General features: G+C 46.9%; 1 protein-coding gene across 1 annotated transcript in view; it reads left to right on the forward strand.

The window, feature by feature from the left end:
• The window catches only part of LOC146805930 (retinal guanylyl cyclase 2-like), a 468,140-nt gene that overhangs the window by 394,330 nt on the left and 53,498 nt on the right, over window positions 1–20,312 (forward strand). Inside the window, exon 17 of the mRNA XM_085620568.1 lies at window positions 17,486–17,580. Coding sequence (XP_085476694.1) covers window positions 17,486–17,580 — 95 coding nt within the window. The remainder of the gene's footprint in view (window positions 1–17,485; window positions 17,581–20,312) is intronic.

A 20,312-nucleotide genomic window follows, 5' to 3' on the forward strand; every position in this document is an offset into this window, starting at 1 on the left:
AGATGGCGCTGCACACCTTAGCAAGGTCCTCCAGTGACTCCCCTGCACCCGAAGGAACCACAGGCCCCAAGGAGGGGGGGGGCGGAGGGATGGGTCGCAGCGCCACTGGGGGAGGGTGTGGACAGGGGGGGGAACTCAACCACCCTGACCGGGGACTCCCTTGACCGCTTGCGGGGTGGTGTCACAGTGGGGCTCAGGGACAGAGCAGCCATGAAGGAGTCTTTGCCGGATATGTGGCCAGGAAAGCTGAGGGGAGGGGATTTGGAGGGAGTGGATTTGGTGGAATGCGGACTCCCACTCTGGCTGCGTGTCTTACGTTTGCCCCCCGACCCAGTGGGTGTGCCTACTTCACCCTGTGTGTGCGTGCCAGGAGGTGTGCGTATGACCTTCCCTGCTGGTGTGGTGCCTGTGTCTGTTGTGGTGGGTGCATGCTGACGTCTGGGTGTACGTGGGACAGGCATGGGAGTAGAAAGTTTGGATGGGTCAGGGGTAGGGGGTTGGACGTAGCGCTGCAGGAGACCCACTGCTGCAGTCAGTGTCGAGTCAATGGACCTCAGCAAGTTGCTTTGGTCAGCCTGCGATGAGAAAATGCCTTCCAAGTATGCCTCCATGTTGTTCAGCACTTGGCTGTGGCCATGGAGGACATTAAGCATCGCAGCCTGACCAACCTGCAACTGCCGCTGGATGTCCACAGACTCGGCATTGGCGGCAGCAGTGGAGACAGGCGCAGGGGGTGCGGTGCCTGGCAGGAAGGAGACATGTGGTGACCGGGCACGCTGGGAAGGGACACGAGCAAGTGGGAGGCGGCTGATGGCAATGGAGGGGGCGGGGAGAGATGTTGTGCCGCTGTCAGCTGCTGGTGCAGCCTCCGCCCACTCGGAGAGATCATCCTCGGACCCGTCAGCTTCATATTCTGTCGTGCCAGTGGACAGGTCCTCGGCCTCACTCTCCTCCGCCTCAGTTCCACTCGATGTGCCAGCCACGATGTCAACGCTGGCACTGGTGCTCGGTCCCTCCGCTCCGTCTGTGCTCATGTCTCCCTCCGTGTCCCCCGACGATGCTGTGGGCAAGGTGAAGAGACAGCAATTAATCATACACCTGTATACATATGTCACATGAGTCCAATCTACATAGGTTACAGTGCAAAGCCTGAAAAGAAAGATCAGTAACATCTGCAAAACAAGGTACAGATGTAGGGCATGCAACACACAGTTGGTTGACCCAAAATGCCACTGAAAAACCATGGAGAGCATGACACAATAGCAAATGACATGAAATGGAGTTTGACAGAGGAGCCAGGCCCTGGGGACAATCCAGCACTGCATCTGCACCACACAGCGTTGCGGAAAATAGGGATGAGCAGGGACCATATCCATGAACTTGAGGCACATGCTGCATAGGTAATACTATAAACATGCCCACCATGACTGGCTCACTGCACCTTGAGTGTATGTCCAGACAAACATCACACACTGGCCAGACCTAGCAAGGAGACATCAGGTTTTGACATGTAGGCTTTGCCCGCACCAACCACCCCCTACAAGAGACAATTTGTTGAGACACAGGAAGCACTTACATCTCTTAGTCTGGGTGAAATGCACATGGGCTGCATAAATGCAAGATTGGACCCCAAATACCCAAGGTGCGCCTGTCCAAATAATCATGTGCAAATGGTCATCATCAGATGATTGTAACAAGACACACAGGCACTGGCCACCGTGAATATGAACAAGGAAAATCATGTCATGCTGTACAGTGGACACTTGTACTACATATTACGTCAATATACATGGTGCCAGGGGACAATGGCACAGAGCACAACCTATGCTGTAGACACTGAGAGTGTCCACATTTTGTGATGACACACATGACACCTATGAAAATATGCCCCAGGGGACAGTAGTGGCCACACATCTCCATGGTCCTGAATGGGAATGACTGCAACACACGCCACCATCCCTGCACTATGCGTATCGCACACTCATGCACATCATGTCACAGGCCACAACATAGGACATGCGTGCTGTAAGGCATGACACTTGAGAGACTAACTCCCATGTCTGGACTCAGCATCAGTGCCAACTGACATGGAACCCACAAGTACTGAACTGGACAGGGCACAGGCAAGGTCCCAAAACCTGTTACACACCACCCCCACACATGATGCTACAGGCATAGTTCACGTGGAGAAAGTGCCAGCCTACATAGCCTTGTGAAGGAGTGACTACACACAGACCAGGGAACACATTGCAAGGAGGGGAAGGGAGGCAGGAGAGCACCGCTATACTGTGGGTATTAGGATCTGCACAGCACCTTTAAACCCTGGCAGTGTATCCATGCAACTGTGCACTTACAAATGCTGGTGACACACAACAAACACACATGTACCTACCCCCTTGCTGCTGCTGCTTCTCCTGTAAGCGCCTGTCCAAGTCTGGAAATACCACCGCCAGCACACGCTTGTGGATGTGGGTCAGACGGCGGCACCCGCGGTTCTTATGGGTCTCAGGTGAGTCCCCCAGCAGGACCCATGCGATCCTCCGCGTCCAGCACCGGATATCCTGCCAGCGTTTCCTCACCTGGGCCAGGCGCCGCTTGCGACCGTCCGTCCTCCTCACGGCACTGACGGCGTTCATCCAGATCTGCTTCTTGGCAGAGGCGCCTACCTGTGAGGATGAACAAGTGACACTACATCAATACACCTGGCACATGTCACAGAGACACATATTAGAACAAATTTGCTGTTTACAACAAGGCATAGTATGCATCCAACGCATTGCACCTTTGTCATAGGGACATTATCCTCTGGGGAAGGGCAAAAGCAGTACGTGCCATTGAAAGTACACAGGTGGAATGAGGGCAACGACACAATCAATGATCCAGGCTCACACTGTGCATCACAAGCTACACCAGGATAATGTGCAGCACCTCTAAGCAGTCACATGCCACAGGCCACTGACGCTACCTCAGCAGAGTACACAGACACAGACAGGCAAAGGACATTCACCTGCTATTGCCAAATGCAGCGACAAACCTCACTCTGCACATGTGCCACTAGACGGGGGGGGGCTCACAGGTGTGGGGCTGGCTCTGCACGTCAGACACACAGCACTGCTCCCTGCTCACATCACATGGGCAGGGTATATCCATCCCTCATGCAGCCCGGGTGCCACACTCCACATATGCGCCCACTCACATGACAGGGGACTTACACACACACCGATGTCCAGGGTACGAACACATCATGTGGACACTCTCAGCACAGGTACACAGAACTAACACACATCTGTGGGTACAGTCACCTGTCACACTGGGCTGACCACATAATCACATGAGGACTGTAGAGGCTACATTCCCAGGAGGACAAGACAGGCAGAATGTGGCATGCACCATGCAGTGATTGTCACAGTAAACACAATGCAAGTGAGGACGGCAGACATGCACCACAGCATGCTCTGGCTGGGAGACATCAGGCATTCCCCCCCGGGACCGCCCCTACAGTACATAGCATGTGTGTCACACCTGGACACAATGCCAGAAGTCACAGTCACAAACAAGGGACACAGTCTGTGCTAGTAGACTCTGCACTCACCTGATACCCTGGTCGCCCATACAGCAGGGGGTACTGTGGGAGGATCACATCCAGCAATGCCAGGTTCTCCTCCAGGGTGAAAGACTGTGACCTCTCCACAGACCTTGACATGGTTCCAGGGAATCAGTAGCAGCAGCTGGGTCGTAGAATCCAAAGATGTGCAGGCAAGTGCTCCCTCATGGGACCTGGCTGCCTTATATCTGCCTTGCTGGCCTGTTTCATGCACAGGAGTACTGAGTGATTGGTCACTCACATTTGCATCCTATGTTTCCTCCAATCCCTTCAAACCTAGCACAGTCAGTGTGTTCTGATAGTGTTTTTTTCTTGAGCATGATGTCAACTCCAGAACCACATTGCAACAAAGTAGATTAATTCAAACTGACTTCTGCTGTGCACCTGCTGAAAAAAATTCAAACTTTAAACTTGGTCTCCATGACAACCAGCATGCATGTAGGCCTTTATACTTGTCCCTCATGTGTCCCCTATGTAATTTGGAGTTTCACACACATGTACGGTGCGTACCGGGGCCCTAGGGCACCCCAAAAGCATAGCAACGGCCCGTACAGGCATGTGTACGGTCCGTATCACTATGGGTGTGCTCGCGTATGCGTACCCATAGTGATAGTGAGCGTACAGGCGTGTGTACGGTCCGTATCACTATGGGTGTGCTCGCGTATGCGTACCCATAGTGATAGTGAGCGTACAGGCGTGTGTACGGTCCGTATCACTATGGGTGTGCTCGCGTATGCGTACCCATAGTGATAGTGAGCGTACAGGCGTGTGTACGGTCCGTATCACTATGGGTGTGCTCGCGTATGTGTACCCATAGTGATAGTGAGCGTACAGGCGTGTGTACGGTCCGTATCACTATGGGTGTGCTCGCGTATGCGTACCCATAGTGATAGTGAGCGTACAGGCGTGTGTACGGTCCGTATCACTATGGGTGTGCTCGCGTATACGTACCCATAGTGATACGGACCGTACACACGCCTGTACGCTCACTATCACTATGGGTACGCATACACGAGCACACCCATAGTGATACGGACCGTACACATGCCTGTACGCTCACTATCACTATGGGTACGCATACGCGAGCACACCCATAGTGATAGGGAACGTACACAGGCCCTCTGAGCGAATGTACGGTGCCTTTCACACATCACAGTGGTGACAGGCAGCACACAGGAAGGAATAGAGCTGACATACTTGTCCATGTATGGACATCAAGGCATTGTCTGGGCATTACTACATGTGTGGGGCACAGGTGTGAAAGTCTGTGATGTGGCACATTACTCCTGAGTCGAGGAGGCAACAGATGTATGATGAGATGTGTACAGATGTTATGTGTGACGGTGCAATGTGTGCCAGGCATGCCCTTAACTCCTTTGACATGTGTGCATGTCGTACTGCACACTTGGGATGAGCGTCAGTGGCATGGCACAGTCAACAACACACGAAAGTGTCACCTGATGCCCGCTACAGGGGTTACCACACCAGACATGTCACTACCCACGGTGCACGATGTGTCAATGTCATGTATGTGTGGTGTGTTCCCATTAGCTTGATGTTGGTGCTCCCTCAAAAGCATCAGCTGTTGCAGCAACCAACATGTGTCTGTGTGTAGATGGACATGGCACACTATTACGCACACCAGGCCACATGTGGTATCAGATGTGAGGTGCGTATGTATGCATGGGACACGGAGTAGCGTAACAAGGACAAGTCTGCATCCTCTCAATGTATGTGTGGTGAGTCATTACATGTACACCTTATTGGCAAGGTGTGTGGGCTGTCCTAGTGTAATGTCATGTGACCTGTGGCTCTAGTGTTCCGCTACCTGTCTCTGAAATCGGCATCCTACTTCTGCTGATGTGTTGATGTATGTCACTCCTGTGTTGCGTCTGGCTGTTCACTTACACTGGGACACAGCTAATCCCATGCCATGGCATGTGGAGGTTCACAATCTCCGTGTGTAGCTGGGTCTTGGTAGGAGTGTCACCTGGCAGCCATACGTGTCCAGGGCATGTGGCACATACCTGACTCCGTATGTAGCATATGTGTATTGACAGATTAACATGTGCTCAGTACAAATCAATTGTTGTTGTAGTGCACTCACTCCTCCTTGTCACTTCCAAATTACTGCAGAGCGCCGCCTCTTCCCCGACCAATTCCGGATTTGGCTGACATGCGGCAGAATGACTGTATCCGGTGCTACCGCTTCCCCCAACCGTTGATTGAGGAGTTGACGGCAAGGCTGGCACCACACCTGCAACCGCTGCACAGGTATCCTACGGCACTGACACCCAAGCTGAAGGTAATGGCAGCCCTACATTTTCTTGCCACGGGTACCTTTCAATATACCATGGCTCATGTTGGTGGCATGTCCCAGAGCATGTTCAGCCGTGTGCTGCATGATTTCTTAGAGGCCATGTTGCTTCACCTGGATGAGTTCATCCATTTCCCAACTCCTGAACTGTTGACTGTGGTCAAGCGTGGATTCTATGCCCTGGGAGGGATGCCCCATGTCATTGGGTCCATAGATGGGACACATGTGGCTTTGGTACCACCACAGGCACAGGAGGTAGCTTACAGGAATCGCAAACACTACCACTCCATCAATGCCCTTGTGGTGTGTCTGTCCAACATGGTGATTTCACATGTCTGTGCTCGTTTTCCAGGATCAGCACACGATGCCTACATCATGAGGCGTAGCAGGGTGCCTGAAATGATGACGCAGCTGCGCAACGAACGAGCATGTGTTGTTGGTGGGTACACTCTGTCTGTCCTGTATTTTGTGTAGACTTACAGCACGACCGCTTCTCCTGTCCTACTCATGTCCATGTGGTTTCCATGTAGGGGACGCTGGCTATCCCAACATGCCATGGCTGATCACACCTCTCCGCAACCCCATCACGCCGGCCCAGCTCCGCTACAACACAGCCCATGGCCGGACAAGGCGAGTGATTGAGAGGACATTTGGCCTCCTGAAGAGCCGATTCAGATGCCTCCACAAGACCGGCGGCGCCCTCCCATATGCCCCGGCGAAGGTCTGCAAAATCTTCATGGTCTGCTGCATGCTGCACAACATGGCAGTTGAGAAAGCTGTGCCACTCATCCTGGATCAAGATGATCAGGACCATCCACCCGTGGAGGACGAAGGGCTTGGCAATGGGGCTAGTGATGTGGAGGATGTGGTTCCGCAAGAGGACATCCGGAGTCGGCTCATACGCGACATCTTTGCTTAGTGGTGAGTACCAGTGTCTGTGTGTGCACGCATTGGTCCCCGTGTGGCATGTGTTGCGATGTGTGTGTCCATCTGCATGTATGCCACGTGAGTCAGAGGTGTGTGTGGATGTGTCACTCGAGTGATGGTGCCAGTGATGAGTGTATTTCCCCAGTCATAATTGTGACCTAGCATGTTGTCATCCTTACATGTGTCGAGTACATGCACATGCAAGTGGCTGTGCTTTTTGTGGCTGACTTCTTGTGTGTCTCTCATCCCCAGGTACTTGCGCATGCCGTCTGCTGGTTGCATTGTTGTGGCACTGCTATTCCTCATGGACACGTCATCGTGTGCTGACTCAGCGTTACATGCACGGACAAGTTTGGAAGTCTCCTTAGGGTAAGGGATGCATCAGGGGTGTCTTGGGTGTGGCTGTTGTTTCTGATGTGTGCACACTGCCCCTGTCGATGTTTGGTTCCTCTGCAGACATGTCGCATCACCATGGTACACATGACATGTAGCTGGGTACACCTGAATAGATGGTCAGACTTGTTGACAGTCATCTGTGATGGGATAGTGGATTGTGATGATGGCATCAATGTGTGTAACACTGCCCTCGGACACATACGGTTTGCATTGGCTTGACATGGTGTGGGACTTCCACATCAGAGGATCAATGGTGTATGGCAGCCTCTCCGTGAGCAGCAGGGGGTGTTTAGCTGTTGGCCGACACTTGTGTGCCAGTTCCATGGCTATCACGCATTTGTGCAGCAGAAGGGGGGTTCCAGTGTTGGACCCACATGTTACTCCACATGACCTGTTTATGTGTACTCCGAGTTGCCTCAGCATTCCCGAATACATGAATAATAAAGGTGTCCCTATGCCTCCAAGGTGCCTATTCTCAGTCAATGCTGGTGTGTTGCCACGGTGCATACAGCATGTCTGGCATGGTTTTCCGTGATAGTGGCTATGTGTCTATGTGTCGAGTAGCAAGATGCAAGCTGTTTGTGTGGGATTAGACTGTGTATTGTGCATGATGTCCATGACTGTGTGGGTATTGTGACATGTGCCATCCCCATGCATCCAACGTTGGCCAGGCCACCATTCTCTGCATCCACCTGACTCAAGCTTGCAGGACATGGTTCTGCCACCTGTCCACACGTACCTGGGTGCCCCCCAGGACACTCCACATGATCCCTGACCTCTGCGCATGGCTGTCGCTGTACTCAATATGTCTGTCGGCATGGTTGTGCGGCCACCCCCTCAGCTGGTTGGGCCCATCACGGGTGTGTATGGTGCTCCATGTGTGTCTTGCCTAATACATTGTGACCCATGTGTGTCCTGTGCCAGACTCAGGCCCCAGGGTGTGGATGGTTGGAGTCATATGAGAACTCTGGCATGGTTAGACTTAACAAGACACATGTAAGGTAATAATGCAAAATGTAGGCATCATCTCTTTATCGTGTAACTTTTATTTTTGTTGGGGTACGTGGGGGGGTATGACATGAGGGGCTTTCCGGCTGTGTGGAATCCAAAGTTCACTAGGGGAGTTGGTGTCCTTGCCATTGGAAATCCTCAGAGTCCATGCCACAGTCTTTGTCAACATTGGTCAGACAGTGAGCAGCAAGTCCATGTGGCAGAGAATGTCTTTTGCTGATGAGCTGCTGTTGGTCGAGTGGGCCAGGTGCCAGGCCAGGTGTCCTGGGAGATGGTGCTGTTGCGCCGACCCTCACGGTCTTTTCCGTGGACGACCCGCCCTCCTGCGGGAACCCTCAGAAGCAGGCCGTGACGATGTTTGGGATGCTCCATCGGATGTCTCCTCCTCCTCCTGATCCCTCCCTGTGGGTGGTGATGTTCTACGCCTGGCGGCACAGGGAGGGTTGCCCATGTTGTCGGCTATCCGACTGAGTGTACTGTGAATTCCCCTGAACACCGTCACGAGCTCAGCCTGTCTGTCCTCCATCCGCCCTTGGTGTCGCAGTAGACAGGCATTTTGCTCCGCATGTTGCTGGGCCTGCTGGGTCTTGATCTCCTCGAGGATGGACACAACCTGGGCCATGCCCGTGGTGTCCTGCCGGTATGTGTCCAGGAAGTTTCTGACATGGGCATATACCCGTTCCGCAGCCAACTGGTCAGGCTCGCGCCTCCGCCGTCCTCCACTCCCACCACCCCTGCCCACTTGCACCTGGCCTGCCCTTGTGGGCACATCGGGTCTCCAGGACCCCTGAGGGGTGGCATTAGCGTTGTCGCCTGCCTCCTCCTGGGTGCCCGGTACACCGTGTCCCTCCTGGTGAGCCTGGCTGCATTGTGGTGGTGGGGCAGGGATCCTGGGTGTCTCCTGGGATGTGGCAGGAGTGGGGGTGGTGGTTGGCCCAGTTGTACCTGACGCAGGTGCTGCAGGTGGTTGGACACCAGAGGAGTCAGGTTGGTCGGGGTTGTCCACAGAGTGGTGAGAGTCGTCGCTGCCGGTGGGATCGGCTTCCCGCAGAGCCGGGTCCTGTGAGTCTTCCCCCCCAGTGTTGGGGGGTGATCCACGATGCTGACCTGTGTGTGAGAGAGACAATGTTATTTATGTTCCATGCAACATCCATGTTTCATTCGTTTCAAAGTTGGCACATTTCCTCTGGGAATTTGGATATGTCTTGCATTCCACTCACAGTGCGTTGTGCATGGGTATGTCCCTTGGCCACAGCTTTTGAGACTTTACCTATGTGTGGCACAGTCTTACTTGCTTTGTCAATTGTGACTGCAGTCAGCAGTGGAGTGAGCAGGTGTGGCGAGCCATGCATTGGCGCCTTCCGTGTTGCACTGTACGTGGGCACATGGAGTTGTTCCACACACTTATATAATGCAGGTAGCTGTCGTTATGCTCGTGCACAGGTTGAGACATGGCCCTGTGTTTTGCCATGGAGAAGAGAGGGGGATTGAGGCACTGGCCACCCTTGTCTACATGCACGCAGTCCACCTGCTCACGAGCAGACATTCCCACACCCCACAAGGCAGAATTGGTCTCCCTGTGTGTCCCTTTCTCACTCCCTCTCTGTCCCCCTCTCCCTCCCTCCCTGTGTCAGCCTCCTCCCTCTGTCCGGCTCCCTGTGTCTCCCTCCCTCTCTCTCCCCCTCTCCCTCCCTCTGTGTGTCACCCTCTGTCACCTCAGCCCAGCTTCCTAGGCACACACTTTTAGCAGATCTTTGAATGGCCCTTGGCTTGTTGATGTGAGTTTGTTTCTGCTCTCCAGGCACCCATTGGGTGTAGTGTGTGTGTCTGCGCTGCTGCTGTGGTGGTGTGTGCTGCCACTCTTTCACAGTGTTGGCTGTTCATTAGCTGCTGTCATGTGCAAAAAGTGCCTTCACCCCCATGTCTTAATGCAAGGCGTCCGCCATTTGCTGGCAAGTCTTTCCTGTGTGGGGACACACTGTTTGTCTGGCTGTGACCTAGGCCATATGGGCAGAGGGCATTGTTGTCTGCTTCTGAGTTGCACTATATGATTTTTGGGGCCCATACTCCCGCCATCCGGCTTACCGTGTCTTGTGTTGGTGTTTTCTGTGGCCTGTGACTTGGCATTGTCCAGCTGGGTGCATGGGGCATGGTGGCGCTAGTGGCATGTGCGTGTTCATGGAGTGTGGTTGAGTCATGCGATAGCTTGGGGTGGTTGCGTGACTGATTGTGAGTTTGGTTGTGGATGACGTTCCCTCCATGTGAGGTGAGTTGTTTGTGTACTCACCCGGGTCTCGGAGTCCTTCTAATCCGTCCACTGCCACCACCGGCAGTATGGCCATCACCCTCTCCTCCCAGGGATGGTATTGTACGGGTCTGCGGGGCGGCCCTCCTCCTGTGATGTTGGCCTGGTTGTGGTCGTCGGTCATTTTGGCTCGGACCCTCCTCCGCAGATCGTACCACCTGGCTTGGCATTCATGCCTGGTCCTTCTGGTGGACGCAACAGCATTCACAGCATCGACAATCCTCTGCCACATGGCTGTTTTTTCGGAAATGCTGGTCTGTCAGACCAATGTTCCAAAGAGGTGTGGCTCGACTCTGAGGATTTCGTCGACAAGGACCTCCAACTCTTGGCTAGTGAACTTTGGATTCTTGTTAGTGGGCATGGTGAGGGGTGTGGGTGTGGATGGTTGTTGGGGGTGTGGGTGTGGATGGTTGTGGGTGTGTGGGTGTGGTTGTGCAGGTGTGTGTGAATGTGATGAGGGGGTGTTTGTGAAGGTGTGTGTGTGAAGGTGTGCAAGTGTAAGGTGTAGTAAAGGTTCAAGTATGGTGCTGTAGGTTGTCTGTGGGGTCTGGCAGCAGTGAGTCTGTTGTGGGCCCTTTTTATTGGTCCATTGGTGGGTGTGGCTGTGTTTGAACTTTGGGTGGGTGTGTTATAAGGAGTGGTTGCGTTTTGGGCCTCTGTTTGGGATTTTGGCAGTTGCAGGTCAGTGAATGTGTTGTGTTTGTTGGACATGTTTTGTGGCTTTGTGCCATTCGAATAGTGTATTCTTGTGTTGTTGTGCTTTGTCCTGGTTGTGTACGTGCGTTTTTAGCGTGTGTACGGTGTGTACTTCGGCAATTTTGTTGTACAGTGCTGTCCTTGTGTCTGGCTTGGTACGACTCGTACATGCGCGATGTTGGGTGAAGGTGCTGGTGTTGGGGCCTGGGGTGCGCTCCGTACTTAGAATGTTGGGGTGGGGGTACGCTCCATACATACGCGGGTGAGGGTACGGGTCGTACATACATGGTTGGGGTGGGGGTACGGTCCGTACATACACGGTTGGGGTGGGGGTACGCTCCATACATACACGGGTGAGGGTACGGGTCGTACATACACGGTTGGGGTGGGGGTACGGGTCGTATATACACGGTTGGGGTGGGAGTACGCTTCATACATACGCGGGTGAGGGTACGGGTCGTACATACACGGTTGGGGTGGGGGTACGGTCTGTACATACACGGTTGGGGTGGGGGTACGCTCTATACATACGCGGGTGAGGGTACGGGTCGTACATACACGGTTGGGGTGGGAGTACGCTCCATACATACGCGGGTGAGGGTACGGGTCGTACATACACGTTTGGGGTGGGGGTACGGGTCGTACATACACGGTTGAGGTGGGGGTACACTTCATACATACACGGGTGAGGGTACGGGTCGTACATACACGGTTGGGGTGGGGGTACGGTCCGTACATACACGGTTGGGTTGGGGGTACGCTCCATACATACGCGGGTGAGGGTACGGGTCGTACATACACGGTTGGGGTGGGGGTACGCTCCATACATACGCGGGTGAGGGTACGGCTCGTACATACACGGTTGGGGTGGGGGTACGGGTCGTACATACACGGTTGGGGTGGGGGTACGCTCCATACATACGCGGGTGGGGGTACGTCTCGTTCATACACGGGTGTACATACATGGGTGGGGATTCGACTCGTACATAGGGGGGCTGGGGGGAGTGTTGGGCACGTATGCGGGCACATGTCTCCATGGTTGCTATGGGAGTTCGGTGCGGACGGTGTTTTTTCCATCCGGTTATAACATCGGACGCACGGGATGGATCGTACTAGCGCGGTCGGACTTCACTTTTCACATTTGTACGGTAAATCGTCCGAGGATGTGTCGGACACATTTTCCGACCCGAGGATGTGTGGGGAATAATTCCCAATGCGATTCGTATGGACTTTTTCCCATGCGAATCGCAGTTGGCAGTTTGTACGGCACTTGTACGATTCGTACGGTAAAAAGACCGGATACGAGTCGTACGGGGAATTTTTTTACAGGATCGTAATTGGCACCTCTGTTGTCACTAATATCATTGTCTAAAATATTGCTTTTTAAAAATAGATATAAATTTAAATAGTAAACATTAAATATATTAAATATTAACAATAATATGATACAAATAAAACATAGGTAAGGTTTTTTAAATTATAACAATTATAATTATTTCAAAATGCAAAACACACATATATCAATGTTTCTATATTTATTTACATATATCTGATTAAAAAATATTATTAAACTAATAATTTATATTAAAATGCCTTTTTTAAATTTTTATATGTATATCCAACACCCTTTTGTTTTTAAAACAAACCATTTTAATTACAAATAAAAAGTTAAACAAGATACAAATTTAGAATTTACAAAAAATATATTTCATATTAAAAATATTAATGATTATAAATGTTATAATTTTAAATAAACAAAAACATAATATTATCAATTGAAACAATATAAAGTAAATCATTTTAGTTAACAATTAATAAATATACTATTCCCACTACAATTTATACAAGAATAGACAAAGTGTTGGACTCAGGAGGTGTACAATTTACTAGACCCACTCCACTTAGTGCAACAGAAGGGAAACTGTTGGATTGCACAGGGATAACATGTACTGTTCCCACTCAAGTCAGTGTAACAGTAGGAAAAGTATTGGATTGCGGAGGGGTAAAATTTACTATTCCCATTCCAGTCAGTGCAACAGTAGGGAAAGTGTTGGATTGTGGAGGGGAAAAATTAACTTTGCCTACTCCAGTCAGTGCAACAGTAGGGAAACTGTTGGATTGCATAGGGGTAAAATTTGCTATTCCCACTCCCATTAGTGTAACATGGATGTTTGGGGAACACCACATGTACCCCCCTTGCCCCATAGCGGAGGCCCATGGGTGACAGGGGCCCTACTAGGGTCCCCCAAAGTCACTTTCTGAAAGCCTTCTCATGGCAGTCCGACTGCCGTGAATAGGCTGTGGGAGCTCTAATCGTAATCCTTATGGAGGTGCATCCGCAGGCACTGCCCAATTGTAAGGATTATGAATTCAACCAACACCTGATGGTCTCCTTGAGTCTGTTGGTGGCGACGGCCTCTCCCCCAGCCCAATGCGCTCCAACCACCGGATAATAATCGGGCGGTCAGACGTCATAATAAGGGCCTATATTCTCAAAATATTATTAACCAACAAATACAATGTTATTTACATTTGAAAAGCAAAACACAATTAACATATACAATAATAAACAACATAACTAGAAAACATTAACTATTTTTAAATGTATTATTATTTAAATAACTTTCTACACTATATTTCTAAAGAGTACACAACACATGTCTAAAATGAATTCTTAAAATTATATCATTTACACATGTTTCATAATAAAATATTTATTAAAATATCAATAATAATTAACTATTACTAAAATAATTATATTACTATTATAAATATATATACATATATATATAAATATATAGATTAATTTAATTACATCCCCACCCTTTATCCATACAATACAAACAACCCAGACCTACTTTGAATAACCAAAATATTATTTACATCATTGTCTAAATTAATTGCCAATTAACCAATTATTATTATTAATTAACTATACAAAATTAATTATATTTAAATAACTTCCCACCCTTTACTATTACAAATGCCATAACTAACACCTAAAACAGAATGTAAAGAATATCTTAATTACATATTTTACATAATTATCATTTCAATAATTATTATAAATTAACAATAATAATGAATTATTTTCCTACACACCCTTTACCCATACATACAACAAAACACACACTACATGTTTTTTATTCCATTTCGCAATTTTCATACTTAGAAATAAAATTATTAATATTAGTTACCAATTAATTATTAGTTATAGTTTATTTACTTCCCACCCTAGACCCCTAGAGAAAAAACAACGTGCTTCTGAAACCTAATTAAGTAAATAAATAATTATACAATTAACATAATTAATTATCAATTAAATAATTAATATTAAAAACATTTATCTATTCACTAATCATAGTAAATGTACTTCTCACCCTATGCCCCTACAAAAAACACAACCCGTACCTGAAAGTTAATTAAAATAAATGAATTATACAATTAACATAAGTAATTATCAAGCAAATAAAAAATAGTAATTAAAAGGTAATTATTAATTGATTATAATTAATTTACTTCCCACCCTGTACCCATATAAACCCTACAAACCACTACAGTACTAGAAGTAAAAAAATATATAAAAATTAAAAAATTATATTAAAAAACATTAACAATAATTAAACAAACATTTTAAAACATATACAAAATGTATACCAAAATATAAAATATCTACTAAAGCACTTATGAATAATCAAAAAACGATATTCTTAACAACAATATTTTTGTAAACTATATTAATGATTTCGATATTATTAAAATCGTTATTACTCACCTTAAAATCGATATTCTGGACAACAATATTCTTGCTCACAAGTTTTCTGTGTGATGATATTTCAGACTTGATATTTCTGTTTGACGATATTTTATTTCCGATATTTTGTCTGAACACAGTGTGATGGTAGATGCTCATGTATTCATATGTGTGCGGAACTTAAACTCCTGTTGCATGGCACCAATTTCTACTCCTTACTGACATCACTTCTGACTGAAAGACCTTACTTTCAGACCTTACCACACAAGCCTTTTATTGTAACTTAGGGGAACATTGCGATGTCGGTCGAGACCGGCTGACAAGTAGTCGGCGGTCCCACCTGCCATATTTTGATCGAACCTCCATGTAGGAGGTCGGAAAATGCATTTTCCTACTGCGGGTTGTGTTGGGGCCTGAAGAAGGGCCGATGTACAAGCTGCAGTAAAAAACGCAATTTGCAAAAATCCATGCTCTGTGTGTCAGGCATCATGTGGTGGAATGTGTGGGCGGCACCACATGTGACCCCCTGGCCACTTAGCCGTGGCCTACAGGGGACGGGGCCCTCCTTGGGGGCCCCAAAGCCTATTTCCATCTGCCTATGGCAGTGGGACCACCATGAAAAGGCATTCGGAAAGTGACATAGTGATCCTGATGGCTGTGCCTGAGCAGGTGCCGCCTTCTTTCAGAATCATGATTCCGAACGCCACCCTGTCAGAGGTGAAGTCCGTCCCCCGAGATTTTAGAGTCCGACTGCCTGCATCACAGAGCGGCGGTCGGACCACCAAGACAGCCAGTCAGTGGCAGTCCCACCGGCATCATAATGTGCCCCTTAGTTATTGTATCAAACATTTGAGACTGATTAAAATTGAATTCCTTGCTTAGGTTGGATTAATAATGTATGTTAGGTATAGCTTAGGCTGGGATGATAACATATGCATGGTAGCATGCCACGTTCGCACTAACCTGGAAATCTGGATCCAACAGGAGTAGTGCTAATCACCTCATCTCCCAGAACCCACTGACAACCATGTAAAGCATGCCATGTCAGTCAACAATAGATCTAGAGAAAGGGGAGTGGAACAAGAGCGAGATTCAGAGATGTTGGATATCTTTATCCTGATTGTTCTTGTTGCAGGGCTCAGAGTGCACTACAGAAGTATTGAACTACATCGGTTGCTTTTATTCTTTGTCGCCCTGACTTCAGTGATGCAGTGCTGGCAGGGGCATCCCAACCTGCCCATATGCCTCTAAAAGCTGTCTAACACTCAACAGCTAGACCACTATCTTCAGCCATTATATTTGACCATATCTCCCCAATCCTTGTTGAGCTGTACTGACTTCCTATCAAGACCAGGAACAATTTCAAGCTAAGATGCCTAGTCTTCAAACAATTCATTCATATGCCCAGCCCTTTCTGAACTTTCTACTCCAGATCTCAGGTGGTGGTAGGAAGCTCAGAAACAAGAACAATCTTCTACAAAACTTCCTATTCTGAATCTCACACTCCGTTCTTCAAGAACTTTGATGAGCTGACTCCATATTTTGGAACTCCTTCCATATTGAAATCAGAATGCATTGACTCTTCTATGTTCCTGCTCTCTTTTAAAGATGCATCTGTTCAAACTCTACGTGTCTCATTAATCCTTTTGAAAAGCAGACTCTCAGCCATTTTCTCCATCTTCACTTGTTCAAATTGCCCAGTTTTCATGGCTTAACCACCTCCTCTATTCTGTCTCCCTCCACCCTCTTTTCATTTCTTTGTGTTAATTATTTTCTACCTCTTCTCCTACTTCTGTTGTCCATTAATCCTTCCCCTATGTCCATGTCTCTCTTCCTTCTGCCTCTCTAGCTTAATTGGCCCCTATTCATCCCACTCTTGTGTCTATCCACACCCTAGGTTTCTATTTTCACGTTACACTCTCTTGGATTTATTCATGTTTCTTCCTCATCATTACACGTTATCTGTTAAGCATATTTATACCTTTGGAGACCAAGCACTATATAACTCTTTTCTAAACTAAATAAATAATAAAAAGGATGGTTTTAACATAGTCTGTACAAGTCTGTACAAGTTGAGTTTTCTTCTAGTAGAATAGGGTTTGCAATTAAAGTTCATGGCCTTTGAAGTACTTATTCTGGTAATAACATGCAACATAAAACGTGCACATCTGTGATCTCAAATACTATCTAGAATTCTACTTTGTAATCAGCAAATCCTTGTTAACTCCACACTGAATGCCTTTAAAATATGCATCATATATTTGAATGTTTCAATCTCTCTTGTATGTTTAAATGTGATTGGAGTTTCTGGCTTCACTTTCTTTGTTAATTGTAAAGCACACACTAAAACACTCCAGGGCTAGAGTTGTGGTACATGATATAAAAATTATTCGATGAATATTGATCTAAATGTCAACAAGAAATATTATAGAAGTTTCTCTAAAGATGATTTCTTCAATCTTCCTTTTTTTGCAGCTTACAGAATTCATGTCAACCAAAGCACAGTGAGAACACTTCGCACTCTAAATGAAGGTTATAAAATAGCACTCAGAGGCAAAACAGAATTAAAGGTAAGTAGCACAGGTGACATATAAGAATAGAATCCAATGCCCATTTCTGTCTGCATGATATCTGACCCATGTACCTTGAACAGAGAAAACAAAAAAATAACATTATGCTTGTATTTGTATTCTGTACTACCCTTAATAAAAAGTATTCCTCATGACTCTGACCAAACATCATTGAATTTGACAAATGTGGTCATTGTTCTGTCTGTCCCTATACGTTGGACAAGATCAAAAGTTGTAAATACAATACTCAAACAGAATACAGGATCAACTCATTCATGAATTGCAATGCCAAATTTATGGTATATTGTATTGTATGTGTCTGTAAGAACATCTGTGTGGGCAGTACGATCAGACCGGTCAAAGAGAGGATACAGGAACGTATACGGGCCATCAGAAATGCCAACACCCACTATCCTCTAGCAGTACATTTTAATGCAATGCATGGCCCGGCAGAGCTGTCTTGTGTGAAATATCATGGGCTTGAGACTATTGCTGATAATCCCAGAGGGGGGATAAAGTTCACCGTTTACGTAAACTTGAGGCCTCCTGGATTTGCAAATTGAGAACAGTGGACTATGGTCTTAATCTTGCTAAAGAAATGTCTGTATTCGTTAGGGACTGAATTGCATTGGGAGATAATTTGTACAACTCATTAGTTTACTATTATCTCCAGAGTCAAGGAGACATTTGAATCTGTTCTCCTCAAGTGTATTCAGTGCATCACCTCTGTGTGGTATGATCATCTATGTACTGTGTAAACATGAGACCAGATTCTATGAAATTTAACTTGGTACACTGTTTTTTGACTGAATGTTAATTTTCAGAATCAAAATGTGCCCGTTAAAATATGTGTTTGTTTGAAACGTTACTATGGTTCCATATGCCTATCCACTGTAAGATGTCTGGCCTCCCAATAGAGCACAGCTCATGAACACACTATGTTGATTTGGGATTTAATCTGAACTGTCTTCCACCTTCATTATTATTTCTTTGTGGCTATCTCTATGACTATAGTCTTTCTCGTCCTTCACGTGAAGTTGTAGTGCCTGTTCATGTTGTTATGTTTAGGATCGTTTGCCGATCCTGGTGAAACTCGCATGTTCCTTTTGAGGTTTACTTCGCTGATTTTTGTAGTCTGTTTTCCATAGGTAGCTTAACCAATCGATTATGTTTTCTCGTCTATACAAGATACAACATTTTTTAACATGTTTAACTTTTATGTTGCGCAGGAGTTTTTCTTCTTCTCATCCACATAAAAAACAATATGCTGGAGCCCTATATAATTATTATGTTTTAGAATAGCCTTAAGTAACACAGTTCCGCTGTGATGAAATTCCCGCGTACATATATTTGTCAAACTGGTGCTTATGTCGAGCATACAAAATTGATGCTATATCCTTGAAATATCCTGCTGTGTGGCATTACTTTTTCGGCTCACAGTTCTAAAATGTCAGAATCCGTTTAGTAGTTACATATCGCCCCTTATGTTGCTTTGTAGTTCACCATAGCATTTTGAACTACGAGAATGAAAGGGGTTTTACGTTACTGACACAATACGTGAATGTGTTCCGTTACGTTGATGTACAGGACATGCGCTTTGGGCACATATACGGGAGCACCAATATGGCGGGTCGACAATCTGCTTTGAAAGCGAGCAGGGAGCTACACGCACATGGGTGAGTTTGGTTATATTTAATGTTTAGTGAATTGTTATATACTTAATAAGGGGATTATGGATATTTTTCTAGAGTTTCCATGATTGCGATATGTTCCCTTTTCTAGACTACTTCGGAAGACCTTCGTCTTCCTAGAGGCATGAAACACTAGCCTCCACTCGTCTACTATAACGAGTGTTCTTTACTTACCTGCTACTGGGAGGTAAGATCAAGTCGGTTATTTGGATTTTTTAAAATATTCGGGCTCCTTTAGAGGTCAATTGCTTTCCTTATGATTACCATTTTAATTTGTAACCACATTAATGGCAAACTGTTATCATAGTGACCTTGTGGACAACATGCCTAATATATTTAGTTCTGGACACAGCCTTTTCCTTTTGGATTCTTTGTTAACTAACAACTCTTACTAGTGAGTCCTGTACAACACATTGGTTGTACTGGAGTTTTAAGTAGCAACACTCTGTGGAACAGTGATATATTTCAAAGGATCGTATTTGCTCTGCTTTCAAGAACCTTTCTGGGACTCGTTAGCTTTTTAATCACATGTCTGATGCTGGAAAGTGAACAGGAGCTTCAATGTCTAAATAGACTATGTTTGCGTTTTTCTTAGTGACTATCTGATATACTCTAGCAAACTAAGTCTGTTCTTTCGTGGATTTTTTGGAATGGATAAACATTCTTGAACCCTTAATACAAGACAAGATAAGGGTGCCTGTCATTGACTTTCTTCTGCATTTGGAAATTGTTGAGAGGTAAAATGCAGAATATAGAACTCCATTTCTCTACTCTCTTGTTTCCTCTTTCTTATGACACACACGTCTCTCTTCTAATGGCAGTACTTACTAGGGCTGACAGCCTGGTCTTTTATGTCATATCTTTGTATTCTTTTAAGGTTTTTTTACACTTTGTGTTTCTTTTCTATCACTGCAAGAACGGGTTATAAGGTTAGATGTAATTCCTCACTTCTCTACACGGACCTTGTTATACCTGTATGTGGGACTACAATTTCATGCCCCAAACGGGGAAATGTCTCTATTGTGCACCTTTCTCCTTTTT

This window comes from Triturus cristatus, chromosome 8 (assembly GCF_964204655.1).
Source record: "Triturus cristatus chromosome 8, aTriCri1.1, whole genome shotgun sequence".
NCBI lineage: Eukaryota > Metazoa > Chordata > Amphibia > Caudata > Salamandridae > Triturus > Triturus cristatus.